Genomic DNA, 27,968 nt, shown 5'->3' with positions numbered 1-27,968 from the left:
ATAAACATTATAAAACAGGAGTTATACAAATACAAAAATAATATTGTTACTAGGCGGCTACCTACACGGTTAAATTTCGAAACACCACGCAATTTCTTATCTCGGCTACGCTATGTAAAATGAAAAAAAATATTTAAATTAATAATTTCATCACGTCATGAAGTCGCCCCTGGGTAGCGCCTGCTAACGTCAATCAACAAAAACATCCTCGTTTTAATTACAATATTTCGGCTACGCCATAAATCTCTTTTTTAAAATAATTTCTCACGTCACAAAGTCGCCCCTGGGTAGCGCCTGCTAACGTCAATCAACAAAAACATCCTCGTTTTAATTACAATATTTCGGCTACGCCATGAATCTCTTTTTTAAAATAATTTCTCACGTCACAAAGTCGTCCCTGGGTAGCGCCTGCTAACGTCAATCAACAAAAATATCCTCGTTTTTATAACAGTATTTCGGCTACGCCATGAATTTCTTATAAAAAATGTCAAAACGTCACAAAGCCACTCTCTGAGTGTCGCTACTGACATCATTTACAAAAACATAATTATTTGTGCTTTTTTCAGGTACGCAACATTTTTTTAAAATACACCTACCTTACCGATAAAATACTATTAGTAATTAAACCAAGGTGTGCTTTAAAGTTCCGTATGGCCAAATAATATTATTTATTATTAGAATATTATTGACATGTAGTTCAAGCATTGCTGCATTCACGTTGCTTTACTTCTGAGAGCTTAACTGCTATGTTTTTCTATGGTTATGTTAATGTCATCTGTCATGTATTGGCGAGCTCACAGGCTATACATACGCCGAAATGTTTGGGTTATTCATAAAAACGTTTTTTGTTTTATTTTTTCCATATATAAAAAAAATGTGCAAATTTATCTTTTTAAATGGTTAGCGTTTTCCATGGAAGGTTAAACTGCGTGTCGTTTCAGTGTCAAAGTCAATAAACATATTTATTTCAATCATATTAATTGATACAAATTAGAATCAATAATCGGAATAGGTATCAGCTTACAATATTGAGAACATCATTAGCATATTACATTATATATTATATGTATGTATCATTGTGGGTATACTCGTACAGTCATTCTTTAATATAACATGAAACACAATATTATTACAATAATTATTTTGACAAATTAGTCAACGATTTATTATGTATTGAGACAACGAATATCAAACTAGTGTTCCTGATTTTTTTATTCAATAAACTAATAAAGTTTTACTACTTCCACTACTAATACCTAAACTAAGTCCTAACTCTCCTATATACCTGCGTTAAAAATTTCAACGCTTATCAGTTCATGGTTTACCTCTTCGTTTTAATTCTCAAGGCACTCTCTTTATACCTATCCACAATTCCTATATTCCTGTATAGTGTTAAAAAAATAAATATTTTAAATTTGTGAGAGCAGAAAAGCTTATGATATTTAAAATATTTTAACAATTCATTTGAAATTAATATATTATTTTTTTAATTTTGAATTTTATGATATTCCATTTTCAATTTCTTTTAACTTTCTATTACGATAAATTTAGATAATAGTGTTGTTCGGAAAAAAACATTTGAGAACCGCTAATCCGGTGAGCAATCAACAAGATGTTTCAATTTCCATTCGCAATCTACCAGCTAGTTACCGGCCGCGTTCCGTCGGAGTCTCACGTCTCGTCCGGCGTCCGTGGGAAACCCGAACACTTTTCTTTTTGTGCTGCCTACCTTTGTATTTGTTATTTCTGCGTTTGCTTCACGAATAATCTCACAGTTTTGCGGCAAACCGCATTTGCAAGTATGGCGTGTGTGCAAATTACGCAATTTCGAAAGTTATTACCCGCAACAACTGATCTAAAAGTTGTTTAGATCTGACAGTTCGGTGCATTTTGTGCGTTATTCGTGATGATGTGTTTGTTACCTTTGTATGTACTAGGAATGCCCATTATCGAATGCCGGATATAATCGAATCACAAAAGAAACGCAATTACCCCCTCGGTACTAAATTCAACTTACCTTACCTCTGCTTATGTTATTCGATAAATTTAATAATTTGCTACGACCATATTAAACCTTTGCGAGATTCTTATTTATGAAAATAATCACAAAATAATTATCACTTTATTATTGCTCAAGAAAAAAAAGTATTCTGAGAGATTAATATGAAATCTTTAGGTATTTGTTGAGTTCTCTGTATCTTTATTCCTCTCGCTTCATTCATAATTTTTCTTTCAAATATGTTTTTTTTTTCAAATTCCTCCTTTTATTTCAACTTTATAAACTCCATTTTGAAAGTCTTAAAGTGGCATAACCTAAAATTATACGGTCTTTTTTTGAGATTTATCAGATTTAAAAGATTAAAGCTACTTTTCTGAAAGAATTTTCTCTTAATCGAATATCGTAACGGTTCGAGTGGACCACTGCTTTTGTTTATTTATTTATATATACGCCCAATGGGCATTTTAAGGACATATTTATACATAGAAAATTATTATTAAGGAAAGTAGAAAGACACATTGGTAAATGGTAGGCTTGGTGGGAGTGGAAGCGGGGGAGAGGTATTTATAATTAAATTTAATTCAGTGATCGTTTGAAAGAAGACAACTTATTATCAAAGAAATCAAGACTGGTATGTTTGTTGGCAGACCTAAGAATTCTGGGCATAAGGGAATGAAAACCGTAGTTGGTTATATGGTTACCGTTATGAAATAATAAATTTTGTCTGAGGTTTCTAGTTTAGATATTTAATTTTATTGTGCTCAGTAGTTCAGGCGCATCAAAGAGTGAGTTTAGAATTTTAAATATGACTAGAATTTCATATTAATTTGTTGTATTTTAGTGGTTAATTTGTTTTACTTAAGCTTAAGCTTTATTTATTTTTTGATGTACTAATTATATATGAATCGTTTTCAAAACATACCTGAAAAGTCTTGTTTTAAAGAATCTGTATTAAATGTTTAATTTTTATTCAAATAATATCTCGTTATTTTTTATGATTCCGAATATTACCGAATAATTCGATTATAAAAAATCGTTTGTCCTTAACGGTTATGCGCTTCACTAAATACATAATATTTATCTACAGTAGAAAATAATACCTAATGTTTTGCATGTGTCATACATATAAGTCGTACGAGCATCCGCGTTAGTTCTAAATTCTAAACAATACCACTGTACTTGTCGCGTCGGAAAATTTAGCGTCCGTAATGTTCTAGATGGTCAAATGTTTAAATTTTAATGAACGCTATATTGTTTAGTTAAAAATTTACATACAAATTGCCTTTTTTATAAGTTGACGTTTGTGTTTTGATGGCGTTCAGGAGTACCTATTCAAAAGTTCTTTTCTTTATGGTCTTCAGTACCTCTTTATCTTTTTCCATCCGTCGGAGAACATCATCGTTTCGGACTCTATCCACCCTGGAGATTTTAAATATCCTCCTGTAGCACCACATTTCAAAGGCTTCGATCTTTTTTGAAGTGTTTTGCGTGAGTGTCCACTTTTCGACGCCGTAAAAAAGTACTGAGACGACGTAACATCGAGCAATGCGCATTCGGAGGTCTAAATTAAAGTCTCTACTGCAAAGACGGTCACGCATCCTGAAGAAGCAGTCTCGCACCATCTGTATTCTGACTTTGATCTCTCGCGAGTGATCCCATTTATCATTCAGCCAGCATCCTAAATATTGATATTGATGAACTTGCTCGATACCCTGCGCTCTAAGTTTTAAAGTCATCGGGAAAGTTTGTGGCTTTTTCCGAATAACCACACATTTATTCTGGGAAATATTCATCTCTAGCTCTTTATTCAAACTTGCCGTGTGAACTTTGTCCAATAATAGCTGCAGGCTTTCCATACTATCTGCTAGAAAGACAGTATCATCCGCGTATCGGATATTGTTTATAATTTGTCCATTTATGCTAATGCCGTTTGTTAGTTCATTTAGCGCATCTCTAAAAATGCCTTCCGAGTACATATTAAAAAAGAGAGGAGACAGAATGCATCCTTGCCGGACTCCTCGACATATGTTTTTATCCGATGTCAATTCATCATTCAATTTCACTGCAGCTTTTTGATGCCATCACTAATGAAATAATTATATTTGGCTGATTTATATAGCGTTATTTTTGTGAATCAACTCAAGGGCGCTTTAAAATTCTGAGCTTAAAATTACATTCTAACTAAGCTGACACTACATATTTTATTTACTTATATTTTAAATCTTGAAATAAGGCACACAAAAACATATTCTTGTGTGTGCTCTAATAATAACAATGTACCTACATATATTTAATTTTTAAGTTGTTTAACACATATTTCTTCTTACGGTGATTCTGAACGAAAATATGAAACTAATTATTTACAGATGGCGCTTTTATAATTTTTTATTGAAACATGCCATTTTTACGTTAGAATGGAGACCAAATAGGAGAAGCGTATTCTAGATGGGGTCGAACTAGTGAGCAATAAAGAGTTTTGAAGGTATTCATATTTTTGAAGCCCGCCGTCATTCTATTGATAAAACCGAGAAGTTTGAGAGATTGGTTTACAATATTATCAATGTGTTCATGATAGGAGAGTTTACTATCCATCTTTACGATATAAAGTAAAGTCGATATTTACGTACGAAAATGTGTATATTTATATGAAAATTTAATTTATACCTTCGTCGGTAACCTATAATTGTATTCATAGTCTATTTTTCATGCAGAAAACTTAATTTTACGATGCAGATAAAATTTAAGATACATGATTTTTTTTAGTAAAAATAAATATTTGCTTGTTTGCTTTGAAACCGGTCGGTGGAAAAAAAAAGTTAGTGGTTAAAAACAAAGTTGTTTTGTTTATTTTATTTTTTAGCTATAATAATAAATATTTGCTTTACGTTCGTGCTTGCCTCTTCGTTTACGATCTCAAAGCACCCTCAATTCCAATCCATAATTTCTATCTCTTTGCAAACACATGGCTATCCACTATTTAATATGTTTCGACAGCATCTTTGTTTAAATCACTTCTGAAGAAACATTTCCTTTTTTCTCTACTTATATTCCCCTTTTCAAATTGAAGACTAACATAAATATCAAATTATTTACAACACATTGCTTGTTTAATTTTAGTAAGTATCCATTATACTTTTTGTTAAAGAAATATTTACGTTCATTTACCCAATTAGTAAATAAACGAGATGTAGTAAATAACTCACTATTTTAAAATGGGAATCAAGTTAGGGTTGAGTGGGGTGCGAACCATGGACGGACCTTTGAGCCATTAGTCCGACACACTAACCACGAGACCACAACCCGATTCGAACTTTGTAACTTAACTTAACTTCCCATAGCAAAATAATGCAATGTCGAACCACCTTTTTTTATTTGATAATTTATTTATTAACCCTTACGGATTATTAAATTCATGTTACAAAAATAATACATAATGTTTTATTTACTCTCCGTTGTTGATAATTATATTTTTTACATCTTTTGAAAAGTTTGTCTGAGTCTTTTGTTTAGTTTTGTCTGGTAGTTTATTGTATAATTTCAGTCTCTGATTTATTAGTCTCGATTGTCCTTGTATCGTTTTGGAATGCTGTATGTGATATCGTTCTTATATTATCATATTATGTCCATGTTTAGAACCAATATTTCACACCCACATAACACATGACAGGTCATAAGCTCTGTAAATGCCTAGACTTTCATATTCCCTTATTTAATGTATTCTCCGTCCCTGTTGTAATTTGTTAATCTTAATGACTCCTGAGGGGGTGAAATCCAGTCTTTTTGTCTACGAACATTTGGACAAACTCAAATATTGTAATATTTCTACTTGTTTTCCATGTAATAACTGTAAAAATCCCAAATAAAATAAATAAATATATAAAAAAAATGTTCAGCTTTTTTTATTTAAAAAAATGTATGTTAGTAGGTAATACGTAGGTATACTCGTACAATTTTTTTATGTCATATTTTATTTTATTTTCTCGTAAAATCAAAACACATTATAGAATTTATACGATCGTTTCAATATGTCGGTAAAAATATGTATAATAAATGTGTCTCAATTACGATACAATTTGATGATAACTTTTATTGTAACATAATAATATTTATGCTAATTACTTGCTTTAGTGAATCAGTTTTCTTAATGTGCATGTTAGCAAGGGTTAGTATATATATATATATATATATATATATATATATATATAAATATATATATATATATATTGTGTGAGGGTGTGTGTATATGTAATTCAAAATATGCATGCTTTCACTTTCTATTTTGTTGTATCCCAACTCAACACCGGCCTCTTGGCCTCATATAGTTAGAGATACGTTATTATTTTTATGTAATATGCGTCTTTATATGAATAAATAAAAATAAATGTAAATAATAAGTAATGTCTATCTGCCCTAATTTTACCGTACCGTGTGAATTTGGACGATAAGCAGTACCTACCGACTGGTTATTTAACTAAAGCTGGCGCGTTCGCAAAACTCACACAAACGCATTTTAAATCTACAGAATGTTGATTTAAAGAAGGTTATATTAAATTTTAACCAATTGCGTTATCTTTATTGTTTATCAATAAGTTTGAGTACATATTTTATTCAAAGTAATTTTTACTGTGTATTTTTATTACACTGTATTAATTACTATTATAATGACAAAAAATATTAAATTAAAAACATGCTTGTTTAAAAATAAATAAATATATGACGGTTTCTTAAGTGATTGTTTTTTTCGCTCTAATCCGAAAAATATGTTTGAAAACATTTCAAATAATATCAAGATTTTAAAAATCAACATTCGGTAGATTAAAAAGGTTTTTGTGTAAGTTTTGCGATAGCGCCAGCATTAGATAATCGACCTATACATGATTAGATTAAATGAAAATATGTATTTATAAACTAATGTTTTTAATCCATCAATGAATACACATACATCGAATACATACAATTTTACTTTTACTATTAAGAATCGCAGTGAAATTCAGACGAACGCAGAAGCATCCTCTGTATATAATTATGTTTGCGGGTAGTCAAAGATTGCTTAGTAAGCTAGACGTATCTTCACTTAATCCTCTTATTGTCAATGGTACCAATATTCAATACAGGAAATTCGTAAAAAATCTAGGAGTACAAATGGATGAACATCTCTGCTGGCGAGATCATACTAATGAATTAAGCCGCAAAATATTTTTCAGTCTACACTCACTTAGAAGGTTGCAAAAATTCTTACCCATTAATACTAAATGCACCCTCGTACAAGCATTACAACTACCCATTCTAGATTACGCTGATGTTTCCATGACTGATTTAAACTGTGAGCAACTCGATAAACTTGAACGACTTCAGAATACATGCATAAGGTACATTTTTGGTCATAGGAAATATGACCACATTTCTGATTATCGTAGGCAACTGAAATGGCTCAAAATTAAACAGCGGAGAGACTACCACTCCCTCTCACTTCTGTTGAATGTACTTCATAGTCCTAACGCTCCTATATACCTGCGTGAAAAATTTCAACGCTTATCAGTTCATGGTTTACCTCTTCGTTCTAATTCTCAAGGCACTCTCTTAATACCCACCCACAATTCCTCTTTCTTCTCTAACTCGTATAGTGTCTAGGCGGCTCGACTGTGGAATCATCTTCCATCCACCATCAAATATGTTACTACATTATCTCTGTTTAAATCACGTCTGAAGAAACATCTCCTTTCTCTTCCTTAATCTCTCCTCCTTTCTTTTTTCCCCTTTCCTCTTTTTTCCTTTTTCCCATTGAGTAATAGTTTTGATTTAAGGTAATTTATAAAAAAATACGTTTATTTTTATATATTTTTAGCTTTTTAATTTATTTTTTTTCTATCGAATATTGAATAAAACTTTTATTTTATTGGTTGGTTGGAAGAAATTGGCACCTGGCAATAAGCCCGCCAATGTACAAATAACATTATGTACAAAAAGTTAAATAAACAAAACAAATATATTTTATTACCTAATCATTAGCAACTACATTCGTGTACATTCGGTATTTTTATTTATTTCAATTTATTACCTCCGTGGAAAACGCAAATGTCAACAATTATTCTTTTCTCACTTAAAATTCTTATTGATTTTTTATTTTTTTGTCACATTTAATGTTTATATCTTTTTAATTTATGAAAACTTAATTGGTCTTTATATGTTAAAAAAATGTTGTTTCTATGTCGCGCTCATAAGCGCGTCTGAGCGCGAGAGAGACAGAGATTATTTTCATTATGCGTATGCCGGGCGATGTAATACCATGAGCTTATTCACAGATACTACACAATGCGTTTGTGTAAGTATTGCGAACGCGCCAGCTTAAAAAAAATCCATCTGTACTTGTAAAACTAATAAATATATCGACGGTGGAAAGGAAAGTTATCAAGCGACATGTAACAACGACGTATTAACAAACAATGACATAAACAAAGACCTAACTATGTTAACTAAATGGACAAACACAAACTTACTTACACTTAATGAAAAAAAATGCAATATTATCCATTTTGAAACTAGAAAAAAAAGTCATTAAGTAGATGCTTACATAAATAATGAACGACTTACTGGAATTGAACATGTTAAATACTTAGGACTAACAATAGACAGACAATTAACATGGACAATTCATATCAACAATTTAATTAGCAAAGTGGCGACATTATCGAGTCTTTTTTTTTAATCAAAAATTTTATTCCAAAAACGGAAAAAAATCTAATGTATGAAGCCTATGTAAAAACTCAAATATGTTATACGCAACTACTATGGGGAGCAGTATATCAAAATGATATAAACAGACTACAAATACAACAAAATAAAATATTAAAGTTAGTATATGACCTTCCCTATTTAACTGCAACTAGAGAACTTTTTAAACAAACTAAGCAATTAAATATAACTGAACTCTTTCAACTAGAATCATTAAAATTTATCCATAAATTAGCCACTAATGTAATTGTAAACGAAGAACTTAAACTTGTAAAAAATTGTAGTCAACGTGGACATAATACGAGAATATCAGACAAATACCATATACAACTTTCTAAAACAAGACTAGGACAATCAAGACTAAAGAACCAGGGACTGAAATTATACAATAAACTACCGGACAAAACTAAACAAAAGACTCAGACAAACTTTTCAAAAGATGTAAAAAATATTATTTTGAACAACAGAGTATAAATGAAAAATGTATATATTATTTTATGTAAAATGAATGTAATAATCCGTAAGGGTTTATAAATAAATTTTCAAATAAAAAAAAAACTTTCCGGAAGAGCCAATCAAAGTTTTTTTGTATTTTTTAAAAATAAATATTTTTTTCAAATACGTTTATAACTATTTTACATACACATACATATTATATGTTGTAATGTTTTTTTTATAATTGCTCATTTCAAACACGTCCAAAAGTTCATTATAACGACTCAAGATTGTAAAATGTCTCTGTTTTAATATTGCTATTTACGACATTGGCACTTTTAGATATAAGCCATTAATTATGTACCTTGGGTCTAAAAGGGCCAACGTCGTAAATCACAAAACTTGTCATTTTACAGCTATTTTGTGACGTTATAATAAACTGTTCGAGGTGCTAAAAACTATTTTCAATAAAAAAAAACACTAACACATATTAATGTGTATATAACAAATCTTTAAAACATGTGTATTTTTTAATAGGGAAATATCACGTTTTTTTAAAAACCTTTTTAAAGTAATAAAGGTTTATGAAATACTGTTCAGTAAAAAAATTTTTTTTTTGCTAATTAATAGTAGCATAAAAAATACTTTTAAATTTGAAATTTTGAATTGCCGCAAAAACGGTGATTCCATTGGCCACGCCCCTAATACGTCACGATTCATGTTTATTTGTTTCTGCCATTGAAATTTGTGTAGAACAATTTCACGAATCTTGACGTTACAACAACCAAGGCTAAACACGTCGCGTTTTTCTACGAACGTGTTTTTATTGAATTTCTTTTTTATATTTATGTATGAAAACATTTCTCCACAATATCCATTTGGATTTTTTAAATACAATTTATAATTCTAAATCCATTTATTTATTTATTTATTAATTCATATTTTTCGCTTACAAACTATAATTAATAATAAAAATAATGTGACCTTACTGGGGTTTCCCGTGCCGAGGACACTTAACAATTTAGTTATTTGAAATTACATTTGAGAATAAACAAAGAAGACTAACATAAAAAACAAACATAATTAACAAATATTCAGACAGTTTTAAAAACAAGGTATTTATGTACATCTATATTATTTATATTACAAAACACAATGTAAATAACAAAATCCTAACATAACATTTTTATCGGTAATCGTAGTATGTGATCAACTCTCTACAATAAAAAAATCCAGCATTGGCCCTTTAGACCCAAGAGACATAGTTTATTTTATTTTATTTATTTATCAAAAACAAAAATAAGTTAAAATACAAATTATCAAGTCCTACTGAACTGCGTAAAATACAGTTCGTCAGCAAGTGCTTATAGTTAAGTTCTAATATATATACATAATCTTATCTCTTAAATTCTATAACACATAAAAACTCTTATTACTATAAAAAAAAAATGTTTTCGCATGTGCATCGAAAATACGTTACAAGTAAAAAAAAATTGTCAAAATAAAAAAGAAAAACACAAAAAATTTCAATATAAAAAAACACGTTCTAAAATCCAGATTTTCAGCATACTCTTGAACCTTATAAGTTTTTTTGATTTTTAAAAATTTAATGGAAGCATATTATACATTTTTGGTATATTGTACTCTAGTGTTCTGTAAATGTCATGCTTACTTTAAAACACGTTTTATTTACTTATGGCACCCTTAACAGAGGAGGCGATATAATCCTTTATTTTTGCTTTGAATTATATTAGAGTTTTATTACTTTTTATTTTGGAAGGTATTTGATTAAATTATTTCAATCCGCGAAGGAATTGAGTAATAGTTTTAATTTAAAGTAATTTATAAACAAATGCGTTTATTTCTATTTTTATGTATTTTTAACTTTTTAATCTTTTTTTTCTATTGAATATGTTCTGTAACTTGAATTATAAAAAAAAAACTTTTATTTTATTGGTTGGTTGGAAGAAATTGCCATTTGGCAATAAGCCCGCCAATGTAAAATAACATTATGTAAAAAAGTTAAATAAAAAATAATAAAAAAAAATGGTTTTGTACCCAAGTTGAGTTGCATCTATTGCCGATTAAATCAAAAGGTAATCTTGTTAAGCATAAATAACTAATTAGAACATAACCCGAATATTGAACTATTTTAAAATATTCACAATTTTCCAAGCGCTCGATATTTTTCTATTTTTGGAAGTAGGTCTCCTGAGGTTCATTTACTTTGTATGGGAAAGCTTCTCAAATTGTGGGCCATACTAATAATTAGTCACCGACTGTCGGAAAACGGAAACTGAATTTTGAGTTCAGTTTTAGTTTTAACTGAAACTTATTCAAATAAGTTAAAAATCTTTTTTTTTTTTTTTTACTATTATTTAAAAACGGCACTTATAAACTTTTGTATATTAGTATAAAATACAGTTAAATATACATACTAGTAGAATTGTAAGTAATATACAGGGTGTTCTTTAAACCCTGTCACATCCGAAACCACGATGATCAGTATGGACAAGAAGACATATTAGCATTTAAAAAAAAAAAAATAGATCAAAGAAAATTTTTGAAAATAAAATATTTGAACAAACAAATGGTTGCTTACTTCTGTAGGGGAGAAGTGAGGGGAGCGCGGCGCAGTATCTGACTCCCCCCCTTCCCCCTCCTCGTTTCGCAACTGCAGAAGTAAGCAACCATTTGCTTTTTTTAATATTTTTTTTTTTTTAATTTTATTTGTTCTAAAAAAATATTTTAATGTGCCAATATGTCTTCTTGCTCATACTGATCATCGTGGTTTCGGATGTGACAGGGTTTAAAGAACACCCTGTATAGAATTTAAAACAAGTTGATTTATTTGCAAATTAGAAAGTCTAAAAAAGACAAACAATATAAAATTTGTGTAACCAGTTATAAAATTATTAACAAAAAATAAAACTTTGTTATTAGTGTTACACAATTTTATTATTTTTGGAAACACGATCAATGGCGAAAATAATGATGAGTGGAATTTAGTTCTTGAAGTCTAGCACTAACGTAGACGTCGCAAAAAATAAAACTAAGATTTGATATGTGGGAAGACATCCACTTGGCTAAGAGGGGGACAGACGCGGGTCCGTGTCTACGGAGGTGGCAAGTGACGTGAGGAAGGTCCAGTATCACACGGCAAAGGGAACATCATCCCTCGCCTTTATTGACAATGTTGCCTATATGGCAATTTCTTCCTACCTACCCAAACCATTTAGTTGGAAAAAAATAAGAGCATGTGTATTTATTCTCGGTATTAATACAGAATCTTATAATTTCATACAAAATTTGAAACGAAAACAAATTAAAAATTTACACAATACTATGAAGAAAGGAGGGGTGTGATGGGAAGGAAAGATAAAGGAGAAACGAAAAATGTAAAGTTACATTTCAAATGTAAATGTCATTAGTAGCTAGATTATTCCACAATCGCGCAGCTGCTACTGTGAAAGAGGAGGCAAAAAAATAGAGTGGCGAATGGGTATTCAAAGGGTTTTCTCGTTATTAAAACGAAGGTATAGTCCATGTGATAGAGGTTGGAAAATTTCTCTCAGATAAACATGTGAAGTGGGATTATTAAAAATACTGTGAAGAAGTCATAGAATGTAAGTGTTTTTTCTATGCCTGATACTGAACAAATGTAGTTACATGCGGTATTTAGTTATTTTATTTTATTAACATAAACGGCAAATCTGCCTTTTAGAAAAATTTATAAAACAAACATATTTGGCTTATTTTTTTTTTTTTTTTTTAAAACATAAATTTCCTTATACCCAAGATTTAAAAAAAAAATTCAACATAAAAATTATACAAGATTTATATTTCAAAAATTAACCTAAAAAATTTACAGCATATTCAGTAGAAAGTTTAAACAATTCAAGAATAAATGTAAAAAACTAAATTAAATAATAAAACATTTTACAGTAATACAACAAGAAAATCATAAGTACTGTTTCATACAGCTGGGCAAAGTGAACAAAAAACTGTATATATTATGAAATACATGAATAAATAAATATAATTACCATTCACCATCTTTGAAAAAGTTCAAAAGGTTTGTTCTATACGAACAATACCCTAAACAAAATATATCAGAAACGTGTGAATATTTATTGCCGAGTTCATGAAGTCTGTTTAATACGGCATTACAAGTATACACTGTCCGTGAATTGTTGCTACAAAACGGTGGCACCTGTCTAGTCGTTTTTCCAGGCACCCTGAAGTTGATGAGAGATAATAGTTCAGGGCAATTCCATATTCAATTTACAATTTTGAATACATTTAAAAGGTCTATAATTTTTCTTCTATCGTTAAGTTTTAACAAATTTAATGTTTTTAGTAAAAAATCGTAATTTAGAAATTCATGACTGATTTGTAGTTTTTGTGAGTTTAAAATTTATATACCGTAAGAATTTTTTTTGGACTCTTTCAAGAGAATTTTGGTATGTGGTAAAATTCGCGATGATTAAAGATATAACGTATAAAGACATTCTTCAATCGTTCCAACTTATCAAGCTGTTCAGAATTGGCATCTGGGTAACATGCATCTGCATAATCTATAACTAATATTTGCCTAACAATTGGCGAGTAATTTTGCAATATTTTAAGTCGGTGAATCTACCGCCAGACAGTAGTCAACAAGCATACAGAGTTTTGAGACTGAAGTGAGACACATTTTGAAACCTTCCTAAATACCACAGTCACACGACCTATTATTTTTATCACAAAAGAATCCTTAACAGGATCATCTAATAAAAAATAAAAGAAACGATCTATTGTTGTAGAATTTAAAAGGACTAATAATAAATCATCTTAAGAGTCCCAATCAAAACTAGCTCCCTCGATATATTTGAAAATCTTCATGTAAAATCTATAAAACAATTTTATGTAAAAGCTTTGTTACTATACGCACGTACACATTATTCTCTACCTTCCGTTACAAATACAAGAGTTACTAGATACTCCACCCTGATGCTGCAAAAAAATAAATACAACCTTCTGTCAAAGAGGATTATAACCTACTACTCGGTTAAAGTGTACAATCTACTTCCATTATCCATAAGGACAATTAGTTAGTTCTCACAATATAAAATTGCTATTAAGAAATGGATAGTGGAGGTGAGTTGCGCACGGATCGATGAGTGGATCAAGCCAAACAGGAATGTGTGTACTGTTTATGAAATTTGTTCTATTGGTCTATATAAATTGGATATAAATTGGTTATGTTTTTGATGATTATTTTAGTTTTATATTACTTATTATGTTAATGATAATTAGGTTATTAATTACGTTTTTGTATTGTCATTATTATGTTAACTTTGTTAAATAGCTAATCTTATGCATGTTTTACATTTTGTAAAATGTTTTCCTCGGCACGGGACACCCCAGTGAGGAAACATTCTTTTGTACAAAAAAAGAATACAAACAATGTAAAAGTATAAATAAATAATATATGCCGACGGACGATGGACTAAATTAAAATAATGATAATGTATTCCGACGGCCGATGGACTATAAAAATTGAAGTGATATTTTAACAAATAAACTCATTGAAATGGTCTAAATTTGTTGCAACATAGAGGGAAAACACGCCAATTTACCCACTAGGCAACGGCTGAAAACAATTTTCCAATTTTTATACTTTTTCTCACACGAAGGACTTTATTCCTTACTCGTGTATATCATTTAGTAGATAAAATGCCACAGAATACACAATGTGTCATACGAGATGGTAAAATTTGCTTTTACAATTGATTGTTTACATTAGTACATACCTTTGTTTATCGATTTTTACTAAACTACCTACATAGGTAACAACTGTTGGTTATCTATGATAAAAAGTAACACAAGGTTAAATATCCAACGCTTTTTTCAAATAAATTACCTTGATACATAAATTTTCTGAAGATTAAAATGTAATCGTTGAATAATTAACAATTTAGAGAAACTTTAGGAATTTTAAAGAAACCCTTATAATTCAGTGCAAAAAATATACATAAATTAATTAAAGTTCATACATCATCATCATCATCATCATTCCCTTTTCGGACCTAGTAGTGCATAGGACACTGCATTAGTACACCAATTGCAGCGTATCTTGATCATTTTTTTGTTACATGACGATAAATCTCTTGTCTTTTACCGATACCATGGCGGCCTCCGTGGTGTAGTGGTCAAGACGCTTGACTCACGCCCGGAAGGTTCTGGGTTCGATTCCCGGTGAGAACACAAAAATTAAAATGTGATTTTTCTCAAGCCTGGGTGCTCTGTGATGTAATTCACCACTGTAATTAGGCCTCCTGGCCTGTTGTGGTGCAAAAAAAAAAAAAAAAAAAATTAAGGGGTCTGGAGAAAAATAAACAATTTGATGTGATTTATACCAATTTTTCCAAAGCTTTTGACAAGGTCGATCATCAAATACTGTTGACCAAACTGTCTACGTTTGGAATTCGTAATCTATTTTTATCGTTCTTCAAGTAAGTCATATCTCAGTGAAAGGAAACAGTTTGTAAGGGTAAATAATTTCATCTCAAACAGCATTAATATATCTTCAAGTGTACCACAGGGTGTTCATCTTGCTCCTTTGCTATTCAATCAATTCATCAATGATCTAAAAAAATGTTTTTCTTACTTCATCAATTTGGCTGTTCGCTGGCGACACTAAGATTTTCAAACAGATTGACAACCCTTCCGATTGTCCACTATTACAATCTGATTTACTGTCTTTTAGCACCTGGTGCTCATCCAATAATCTACATCTCAACTTAAGTTGGTGCAAGGTTATGAGATTTTTTCGTCTGGAAAATCCAATCATAAAAGACTACTCACAAAACGATGAAATATTAGTATCTGTGTCTAGTATACGAGATTTAGGTATTATACTTGACACTAAACTTTCTTTTACAATTCATATCGAACATGTTATCAATAAATCCTTAAAACTCCTTGGATTTACTGACAGAAGCACAACTGACTTCAAAAATATCAATACCCTTAAAACTTTCTTCTGTTCCCGAGTTCCCCGCACCTAGAGTATTTCTCTGTTATCTGGTCTCCGTATTATGATGTTCACATAAAGAATTTCGAATCAGTTCAACATCGATTTTTGAGAAAGATAGGCTGGAGGTTGTGCTTATCCAGAGACCAAAATACGTGTAATAAGTTAGAAACTAGCTTAAATATATCTTCTCTTCAAAACCGTCAAAATAAATCCGACCTTCTAGTCCTATTTCAAATTCTTAAATCACTCTCTGATGCTCCTGAACTACTGAGCTCAATAAAATTCAATATCCCAACTAGAAACCTCAGACAAAACTTACTATTTCATACCGACAACCATAGAACTAACTATGGTTTTCATTCCCCCATGCCCAGAATTCATAGGTCTGCCAACAAACATACCAGTCTTGATTTCTTTGATAACAAGTTGTCTTCTTTCATGCGATCACTGAATCAAATACAATTATTAACACCTCTTTCCCGCTTCCACTCCCACCAAGTCTACAATATACCATTGTGTCTTTCTACTTTCTTCTATAATAATTTTCTATGTATAAATATGTCCTTCAAAATGCCCTTTGGGCTTTTATATAAATAAATTGGAGGATTTCAAAACCTGATTAACTGTACTAATCCTAGAAAAACAATAAATAAAATAGGGAAATATATTTCCCTATTTTCCAATTTTACTAATTAACATCCGCATTTCCTCAACCTCGACAGAATAAGAGCGGAGATTAGTCGGCTTTATAGTGTACTGGTTTGTGTGTTTACTTGCTATTAAAAAAATAATAATTTCATAAATTAATTATGATACGATAAATATCTATTTTTTTATCGTGCCGGGTGGATTTTTATTGTGCAATGAAAAAGACCTTTCGGCTGAATTTTTATATTATTTCATAATTAGGCAAGTATGTTTGTATGTATTATCGTGTCTCACGATACAAACAGGACCTTATTTTTCAATAATCAATGCAATTCTTTGAATTGCTTCAAGGTTTAATTAAACGAATTTCTCATACGTCTATCAGCAATAAATTTCTAAAAATATGAACACATAATAAACACTATTTTAATTGACTCGCAATTACGGCAGACTTACAGTGATTCAAAACTTGTTTAATTGAAATTTATTTATTTGTTGAATGCATATTAAATATAATAAAATCATATAAAACCTTGCGGATTGCGATCTCAATGGGCGTAATACAGGGATGTGTAATGTCACCATGGTTGTTTAATCTGTACATGGATAATGAAAGAGATAAAATGTAGGGATTTATGGGAAAATTGCAGTAAGCTGTTTGTTGTACACTGAAGATACAGTTCTTTTAGCAAGCAGCAAGGGGAATTTGCAACAATTAGTCTCTAGAATGTATGATGTATGCCTGGAGAGCAAATCGGTGATGAACGAACGTTAGTCAAAAGTTATGGTATTCGAAAGGGGAAGTGAGGTTACTGAGTAATAAATGTGAACAATGAACGTTTTGAACAAACAGAAAAAATTGTGTACCTAGGAAGTATGTTTTCAAGAAATGGAAGAGTAGAAAAAGATGTTGAAACGAAATTAAATGCGGGCAACAAGATGAACGCCGCAATAAGCACAGTAGTAATTGCTGATAAAATATGTCAGAAGCAAAACTGGCAGTGCACAAAGGGGTTTTAGTCCTAAGTATGAAAGTAAATCATGGAATGAGGAACTTCAGCCCTACGGGAAATTGGATACAAAAAATGTTTTCTTGCGCGCGGCAAAAATTAGAGAATTAAATTTTAACGACTTATTGGCATATGCGTCAAATGTAACGCCAAAGTAAATTCGATATCTCACAAACACGTCAGAAATACTCTGTATCTACTACGCGTTTCTTTGCCAAATAATTTTGCTTTGAAAATTAAAACCTCATACTTTAAACTTTAAGTTCACGAAACATAACACTTCTTCTGATTGGTATGTCTCTAGAAACGTGTATTGTGGGAAATATAGAATGTTTTATTTTGAACTATTTTTTGGATATTTAAAAATATTATAAATATTCTTATCCATAAAATCCTTAGACTTTTATGGCAATATATTGGCCCGCGCAACGATATAATTTAATACAGTTAATATTTTCAATTTTGAAAAAAAACTTTTTTAAAAAGAATCAGAAAATTTTATTTATTACGATCTAATTTACTGTCTTTTAGCACCTGGTGCTCATCCAATAATCTACATCTCAATCTAAGTAAGTGCAAGTCTATGAGAGTTTTTCGTCTGAAAAATCCAATCATATACGACTACTCACTGAACGTGAAATATTAGGATCTGTGTCTTCTATACGAGATTTAGGTATTATACTTGACACTAAACTTTCTTTTACAATTCATATTGAACATGTTTTCAATAAATCCTTAAAACTCCTTGGATGTATTAACAGAAGCACAGCTGACTTCAAAAATATCAATACCCTTAAAACTCTCCTCTGTTCCCTATTTCGCTTGCACCTAGAATATTCGTATGTTATCTGGTCTCCACATTATGATGTTTACATCAAAAATATTGAATGAGTTCAACGTCGATTTAAAAAAAAAGATAGGCTGGAGGTCGGGCTTATTCAGAAACCAATATACGTTTAATGAGTTAGAAACTAGATTAAATACATCTGTATAAAGCATATTTTTTCTTGAAGACCGTCGAAATAAATCCTACCTTCTAGTCCTATTTAAAATTCTTAACTCACTTTTTGATGCGCCTGAACTGCTGAACTTAATCAAATTAAATATCCCAACTAGAAACCCCAGACAAAATTTACTTTTTCAGACCGATAACCATAGAACTAACTATAGTTTTCATTCCCCTATGCCCAGAATTTTTAGGTCTGCCAACAAACATACCAGTCTTGATTTCTTTGATGGCAAGTTTTCTTCTTTCAAACGATCACTAAATCATATTAAATTATAACACCTCTCTCCCGCTTCCACTCCCACCAAATCTACCATATACCATTGTGTCTTTCTAATTGCTTATATAATCATTTTCTATGTATACGTATGTCCTAAAAAATTCCCATTGGGCTTATATATAAATAAATAAATTTGTTTATGTGGATTCATGCAAAATTGTTTAAGACATAACAATCGAACCGCACATCAACTATAGCAGCATATTATTTTTATCAAAACAAGAAAATTTAAACAAATATTACAAAACGAAGCCTTACAATAACTTTGATAAAAAAACCCACACGCTTGCGTAAATTCGATGGTAATTAATTAAATGTACTTAAATATAAGCAAATAATATTTTACAGTTTGATGATATTTTTGTATAATATTATTAATTCATAAAAAAAAACAGAAAGAAAAAAAAATGGATTAAAAAATATTATTAAATAATATAAAATCCAAACAGAAGGATAAGAAATATGTGTTTTACAACTCATAAATTAAATCGTGGGTATACAAGGAAAACCGGTTAACTACGTTTTTGGCATATTTGAGTTATGAATACCATTGACTTTAAATTTTTATCCTCTATCTATAGGTATAATCGATTAAATGCTATTACCGCCATTAACTGAGTTTCAGACAATTGTAGGGCGAGTAAAAACGTATATATAGCATTTCTTCTCAAATCTTTACAAATGAAATCACTCAAATGATTTTAAGTGATTATTTTTCAATCAAAGTTTATGTTTTAAATAATGAATATACAAGGAAAAACGGTTAAGTGTCTTGTCTGGTTTTCGTTACTAAAACAATATCACATCCAAAGTTTTTATTGCAAGTAAAAACAAGTACTTTGTGAGTTTAGCCAGTTTTCATTGAAGTAAATATATCTGACTTGTTAAAGTTATGCAAAAAAGGAGTAATTCCCGAAGAATTCCATCATTGGTATAAGAGTCTTTCTACTTCCGCTGATGTGATAGATGCTTTATCTGAAGATGAAGACAGTGTTGAATTTGATACAACTCAAATTTAGTTAGACAATGTCGCCGGCTAACTCAACCAGCACAAATATCTTCACAAGGAAAATCAATTAAATGCGTTTATTTTTCTTGCTTACTCAATTATTTTTTTTCTCAAAATTCTGTTGCTTTTTATTTCATATAAATTCTGTTATGCAGAAAAATATGATTCATGATTTTTTTTTGTTGATTCAGAAAAACAACAGCAATACAAAAAAATATACAAAACATTAAAAAAAAAACATAAAATAAAGCCAAATCAGTTTATATCATTGTCGACTGTTTGTTTCTTTAAAATAAATAAATACAATAAATATGATAATATTGTCTTGTCCCAGCTCCGTGAATAGCTCGACCGCGCAGGATTGAACGCTGGGACAATATGAAAATTCAGTCGCAGTTCCCGCGTGAGCGCTGCGAAAATGAATACACGACGGCGTTTATTACGAGCGAGTTCACGAAAAATATCATTTATTTTACACCAAGATGTATTGGAATAGTTAAAAGGCGGATTCAATAACTTGTTTTTATGCCGCCATTTTCAGGAGAAAAAATGCGCGGGAGCGATACGTACACGTCGAACGATTCGCTATTGTCGTAATGTTCTGTTCGTGTGCGTTCCGTACAATGCGGCCGCGTTTGATGGCGGGGGTAATCATTATTCCGTGGAGATAGCCTGTCCGTCTATCTCCGTGACAATGTCTCGGAACAATGCTCGGTCCTACAAATACACGTAGAAAATGGTCGGGTCACGCAGAAAACACGGCCTTCAAAACGTAAAAATTAATTCAATTTCAAACTTTTTTTCCAAACATTTTATTGTTCACTCACCCTAATAATTTAATTGAATTTTAAAAACAAATCCTCTGAAAAACATAGACTTTAAATATAGGGGATGTGTTCCTCAAACAGTACCGTGTAAAAAAATATACTAAAAAAAGAACAATGCTTTCTCCTAGGATAAAAATAAATTCGGGATTTAAAATAAATTAATTGTTTGCTGTTTATTGTATCTTTTTTTTTTTCTTGAATATCACATGTTATCGGTGTATTTAAAAAAATTGTAACAAAGATTATTCACTGAGTATCATACATATAAGTATCTCATTTTTATTAATGAAAATATTTAGATAAAGAAATAAAAATAATGAACGACCAAAGCAAATGCTACAAAAGTAACTGGAATCTACCATTTTCAGTACTTGATACAACAAATTTAAATATCTTGTTGTATACATAGACCAAAACTTAAAATGGAAAGACCATCTATTAGTAAACTCGTTTAACGTATTAGAAAATGCATCTACATATTTATTAGCTTAAGAAATATTTAAAGAATCAATAATTTAAAAATTGCTCATTACTGAATTCTACAATATATATCTGTTTGTGGTCCCGTGGCTAGTGTCTCGGACTCACAGCTCAAAGGTCCGTGGTTCGAATCCCACTATATCCCAACTTGATTACATCTTCTTGTAGTGAGTAATTTACAACTCGTTGAAAATGTCACTCAAAACTAAATATTTGGGTACTCATAAGAACACAAATATTTATTTAAATAAAACAAAATTATTTAAAAAATATATTGCCGTGCAGAGCCTAAACCGCCGTAATTCATGTTTTGTGGTTATTGAGTAATTTATTGATTTGTAATAAGTATTTAATTTACTATAACTATAGACAACTCTTTTTTCGCTACGGCAACTGGAAGGTTGTAAATTAAATGCCTACCCATGTGGAAACATCAAGTTTTTACTCCATAAACGATAAAAATATTTTAATTTATTTCAACAGAGAGGGAAAACATTTTTGAGTAGGGAATATGGAAGTCTAGGCATTTACAGCGCTTATGACCTGTCATTGGCTGGTTTGAGTGGCCACTTTACACACTGTGTAACATATACCATTCTGCCTATGTTTTTTTTATTTATTTAGTTCTATAATTAACATAGTCTAATATATATATACAACAAAAAATTTACATCTATACTTAATCTAAAATTATTTATCGCTATTATACACTATTATACACTTAATATCCTAATTTATAATATTCACTGTTTCATATGTACATTTTCATTAATTATATTCACTATTTACACTTTATATCACCTAATATTTTACACATATATACTTTTTACATTTAATTTTAAATATATTTACATTTATTTAATTTTTTATGCTTTCTGGCATTTCCTCAAATAATTGTATTCCCTTGTACATAAGGCAGTTCTGGGACATTGCTTTTGATTTCTTTTCCAGTCTTAAATTTTTAGAACCTCTTGTTGCATAGTTTCTATGAAAGAACTCATTATTTTTTAGTTTATTTTGAAAATATCTCGATACTATTCCTTTAATAATTTTGTTTATTTCATTAGTAACATTGAATTTGATTCTTTGATCAATTGTCATGATATCTCGACGTTGAATCATTTTCTTAACTTTTGTTTGAACATCCACATTTCCTTAACGCTTCCATCTGTTGACTTTTGTGAAGTAAAGGAGCTGAAACCTCCATCACGCGGGTGAAATCCATCCGGCTGAAGAATAAATTTAAATATGAATAACTCCCTAGGGAGGAAATCCAGCCAGTCTGCAAGCATTTGGGCATACTCAAATATTGTTGGATAAAAATACTAACTAAAATGCGTTTTTGAAATATTTTTACCTCGATTACGTTAAATATTTTTATTTGTAAAAATCGTGTTTTTTTAAAAATATTTTTTACATCATATTTTGATAAATAAACTATGTTTTATTTTATTTAATGTGAGTTTTGATTCAAACTGCTAATACTCAGAAGAAGTATTTGCTATCAGGTTTTTCCAAAAATGAACTAAAACGCAGTAAACTTTATAAAATACTCCACTTAAAGCGGTAAACATAATAAGTCACCAAAAGTTGTTTCTTTTTTGCAATATAAACTTTTAATATTGCATTGCAACTAGTTTTAGGCAACTTTTTGTCTGCAGTAACTGATGCAAATTTAAAAAAACTGTTCCTTTTTTTTTTAATGACTTATATTACGTCCTTTTTTCTCTCAATTGATCGTCATCATCCATAACTTTCTTATAAATTTAAAAAAAAAAAAGTTTTAATCAATACCTTTGCAATTTAGTTGTTTGAAAAGTTTTTCGCGTTTTTCTCGAAAGTGGATTTTTCGAGTTACGGCAGTTTAGAATTGCACGGCACTGCGCCAAGTAAGTAGAAAATCGATGTAGGGCATTCTAATAACGAATAATATAATAATTATATTACTATTACGCATTGCTAAATTTTGTTTTTTTTTAATAAAATTTCCGGACCATGTTATTTCGAAACCGTGTAAAACAAGGTTCCAGTGTATATTATTTTTAATGCTAATTTTAAGGCAATCATTTCAAAGAATCTTAAAAATAATATTATTATTCGCTGTTCGTATATAGCGTCTGTTATCGGAACTGTTAATCCGAAAAAAGTTATCCGCAAAGTGCTAATTACCTAAACAAACTAAATGTAAGCAAAGTGTAGTGTTTGCTGTTCGAATGTTCCCTCCCACGCTTCGCCTTCTTGGAAGCGGAAGAAAACATAACACGAAACATGGCGGAGAATGACGAAAGTAAAATGCAACGAGTCAAAAACAAGATATCTAGAATCCACGACAAAATACAAGCGAGAGTAGAAGATATTTACGAAGATCTACAAGAAACTGTGGAACATATCTCTTCACCGAAAGTCAACAAATTTGTGTCACATCTGACCAAAAGCGAGAGCCTCAAAAAATCCGGAAGCATCGAAACCATTCACCCAAAAGATACAACCAAACCTGACGTCATAGTCGAAAGATGTTCCTCCCTCGAGTATATTCCGAGTCTGCCTGTCGAAGACTCGTGGAGAAAACTCAGATTATCGGCCAAGATAAAAATTCTCAAACAGATGTTAAAAAGGCCCACACACTTGGGAGACGAAAGCGACAACGTAATGAAGTTATCCAAAAGTGAGATCAGCCTGTTGAAGAAGGAATTGTTTTCAAATGACGATGAACTCGCGAAAAGAGACGAAGAAGATAAGTTGAATGTTATCTGTAAAGAGTTTGGATCTGACGAATCTTTAGCTGAGGTGCCTTCTGATTTTGAAACTAAAAGCGCTGTAGCTGAAGATGATGCCATTATTTCTGATACGTCTGAAGTCAGCAAGTTGTAAGTTGTTTTTGTTACTAATTTAAAGTTAATTAAATCAACATGTGACTGGTTATTAAGACGATTGTGCCACGGCCTAAATGTCAAAATGTAAACATTATTTATAAGTAGGCGTAAATTTTAGGTCTTTGTTTTTCATCTTCAACTTTTGAAATTTAATAAGCCATCTTAAAAACATATTTTCTGGACCAATTGCATGCAAACCCGCGGCAGAATCACATTTCATAAACTAAATATTGTTGGTTTTCTTTTAATTTGTGGTTTGAATGCATACGAACTTTTTAGGAAGCAATTCTCGAGTTAAATTTTTAACTATGATTTCAAACAAAAATACAGTTTAATCTAGGTACGGGAAGTCAGCAACATATTTTATCCATACTTCATCATCTTTCCTATGTGATTCATAAGATCACTACATTTATAAACCAATTGCCGTGTATCTTATTTAATTTATGTTATTTGAAGACAAGACTTAGGCTTATAAATAACAGGTATTAAGTTATTTTCATCTAATCTAATCTGACCTCATCAGGCTGTTAACAAACGATTTAATTACTTATTCTGCTCATTTTCTTGTTCATACCTCTTATTTTCTTTGCATAACTCGCTTCTTGTTGTACTTTTTCAATTTGGCGCATAATTATCTTAAAATTGCTATCTTTTCACATTTTTTTCTGTTTAAAATAATTACATAGAGGTAGGATAATCAATAACTAGCTGAGAGATCCTTTTTAAGTCAACAGTAATTTGATAGAGCGAGGTTGTTTAATTACGGTCGAACCTGGATATAAAAGACCTGAACAAAAGAAAAACCTCTTTAAAAGAGAGCTTGCTTAAGGTCCCGTCATTTTACCCCCGAAAACCTCTGTAAAAGAGAGCGGAAAAAAACGGTTTAAGAGAGTCATTCTATCTGAACTGACCACTATAAAAGAGTGTTTGGTTTGCAAATATAGCCGCAGCGTCACTGCTTGTGCACGTACTGAAAAGTTCTGACAGGTTGTTTTATCAAATTCACAGAACCTAAGTACAATTTACATGATGTATGTATGTGTATCTCTTTATGCACCACTTTACACTAATACAGGCGTATGTCATGTACTTTCGTTTTTTTGTACCTCCTGTACATATATACATAGTAGCACATACATAATAGGTATAGGAAACCAGGGCTGGTATTCCAAACGAAGTTATAGCGCGGTATAGCGCGTTTTTACGTACTAAATACACATTATAGCGCGCTGTAAACGCATTCGGAATACCAGCCCTGGGCTGGTATTCCAAACGAAATTATAGCGCGGTATAGCGCGTTTTTACGTACTAAATACGCATTATAGCGCGCTGTAAACGCGTTCGGAATACCAGCCCTGGTTATGTTTGTATACCTATGTAAAAGAAATAATGGATATAAGAGAGATCTCTTTATAATATAAAAACGTCCTGGTCTAATATCCAGGTTCGACTGTGTTGACTCAGAGAAAAATCCCTCCTGAAATTATTTACGTACTCCGCGATCTATCAATTTTTGCATTATAAAGACGTTAGGTCGTGGCACTTGTTTAAAATTTGAACGATCATAAACCCTTTAAAGACATTTGACAGGGAACAAATATATTCGATATAAAATGCTGCCAAACATGATTTTTGAAGCACATCGTGAACTTTAGCATTTATTTGTTTTTATTTGATCTACGGAAAAATTTTGAAAACGATCCAAAGTCGTTACATACAACGCATTTAAATTCAATAAATAGCTAAACTGATGTCCGATAAATAATATATTATTTTGTGGTAGCTGTACGCGGATTGGTCCGTTCTTTTACGATCATTACAAAAGCCAACCGCAAATTCAATAAAGAATTTTATGATCTGCCAAGAAATTCACCATCTAATTCTCGATCACGCTATATTTCTTTTGTCGCTGGGAATAATTTTGAGTTTGGTGTTGGCCAGATCGGAATGTCACCAAGAGAAGGGGGAAATAATTGCTGGAAGTCCTTCCTCTTCCGAGTTGGTTTCTGCGTGCCAAACAACAGGCCATCTACCGCTGCCGTGTGAGCTGCTAGAAAAATTAGGAAACAGGTTCCCAAAGATAAAAGAAAAGAGTGATATGGTTCACAGGGTAATGAGTTTTATTATTTATATTTTATTATGTTTAGTGCTGATGTGTTTCTTGTGTAATACATAAGAAGACTTAAAGTATTGTATTACATATCTTGTTTTTGAATACCAAATGGTTTACTTTCACTCTACTCCATAATTCTACCGTTTTATTAGACTTATCCGATAATGGCTAACCTCTTCGTGAACTTTCTCGAAGTACCCTCAATTCCCATCCATAATTTCTGACAAAGACATGGGCATCCACTATTTAATATGTTTCGACAGCATCCTTGCTTAAATCATGTCTGAAGAAACGTTTCCTTTTTTTTCTTGTTTTATTCCCTTTTACAAATTGAAGACTAGTATCGACATTAATTTATTCATAGCATATATATTTTGTTCTATTTAAGTAAGTATCTATTTTACTTTGCATTAGTTATAATAATAAATAATAATTAGAAATGAGAACCTTGGATCACAATATAGCTGCAAGACGTGTTGGGACGTTCATTGTACAGCGCTCTTGAGGTGGTTCTTACAAAAATGGCTCTTTATAAATTATCCACAATAATAATAAAGTTTAGCTTCATCTCTGTTGGAAAAATTACTTATAAAAAAAATCGCGAATGATCAAATTACTATGAATAATTCGCACAGCGCAAATCTGAAAAATGTTCCCACTAATCGTTATTTTCGCTAGCGAAATAGCTTTAATGCTTTATCGGAATTTTCGTATTATTTCTAACCCAGCAAACCCTTTATAGAAGACATCTCGTTATGATCGTTGAACAATGACGCACTTGATATTCTTCAACTTTACATGAGAGCGGTTTAATTATTTTTTTTACCACTTTATGTCACAACTCGGTAAGTACAAAATCATATCCAGATTTTTTAAAGTTTTGTAGCTTTTAAATTACTCCACAAGTTCTAGTCTGGGAGTTATTTTTGTATATTTTACATATTTTTTTTGTTTTTTACAATATACATAAGAGGTAAAACGGAGTATTAAAAAAATAAAGGATAATTACAAAGCAATGAAATACATATTAACAGTAAAAATAGTAAACAAAAAAATCACTCAAACGCATGGCCTGTTCGTGGGTATACAAAAAATGTTTATGAATTTTTTCTCCTATAATAAATAGACAGGTTTAATATACTTTTTATGCTTATACTTTTTTATTTTATAGTAATTGAAAAGGGAAATAAAAAATATAAAAAAAACAAAATATTCCTTATAATTAAAGGGCAACAAAATATATCATAGAAAAAAAGAGTTAATATTTTTAGTTTGAATTCAGGATAGTGCGTGTTTTTTTTAAAGATTCGAATTATTCGGAAGAACTTGTGACGTACCTAGTTCAAAGTAGTTCATTTTTATTGTTTTTTTTTATACATTTACGAGATACTTCGCCGGACAGTTAAATGCTCTCATTTTTACCGCGTGCAAGAAAACTTTTTTTATATCTAATTTTCCGTAGCACTAAACATTTCATTGTTTCGCCTTACAAAGGCAGTTTCAAACGAATGTGAAGATTATGTGGACATTGT

The 27,968-nt window shown here is 30.8% G+C and overlaps 2 protein-coding genes across 2 annotated transcripts in view; both read left to right on the top strand.

The window, feature by feature from the left end:
- Mctp (multiple C2 domain and transmembrane region protein) overlaps positions 1–27,968 on the top strand; it is an 80,910-nt gene that overhangs the window by 33,720 nt on the left and 19,222 nt on the right. The window lies entirely within an intron of this gene.
- Positions 1,645–26,594, top strand: LOC148284439 (uncharacterized). The gene is made up of 3 exons (XM_088240317.1): positions 1,645–1,806; positions 23,562–24,314; positions 26,265–26,594. Exons 2-3 carry the CDS (start codon positions 23,716–23,718, stop codon positions 26,497–26,499), a joined length of 834 nt encoding a protein of 277 aa, XP_088096443.1. The 5' UTR covers positions 1,645–1,806; positions 23,562–23,715; the 3' UTR covers positions 26,500–26,594.

Source organism: Micrasema longulum, unplaced genomic scaffold (genome assembly GCF_059751315.1).
Source record: "Micrasema longulum isolate JH-2025_06_02 unplaced genomic scaffold, ASM5975131v1 h1tg000120l, whole genome shotgun sequence".
Classification (NCBI taxonomy): domain Eukaryota; kingdom Metazoa; phylum Arthropoda; class Insecta; order Trichoptera; family Brachycentridae; genus Micrasema; species Micrasema longulum.
This window is presented reverse-complemented; position numbering and strand designations above follow the sequence as displayed.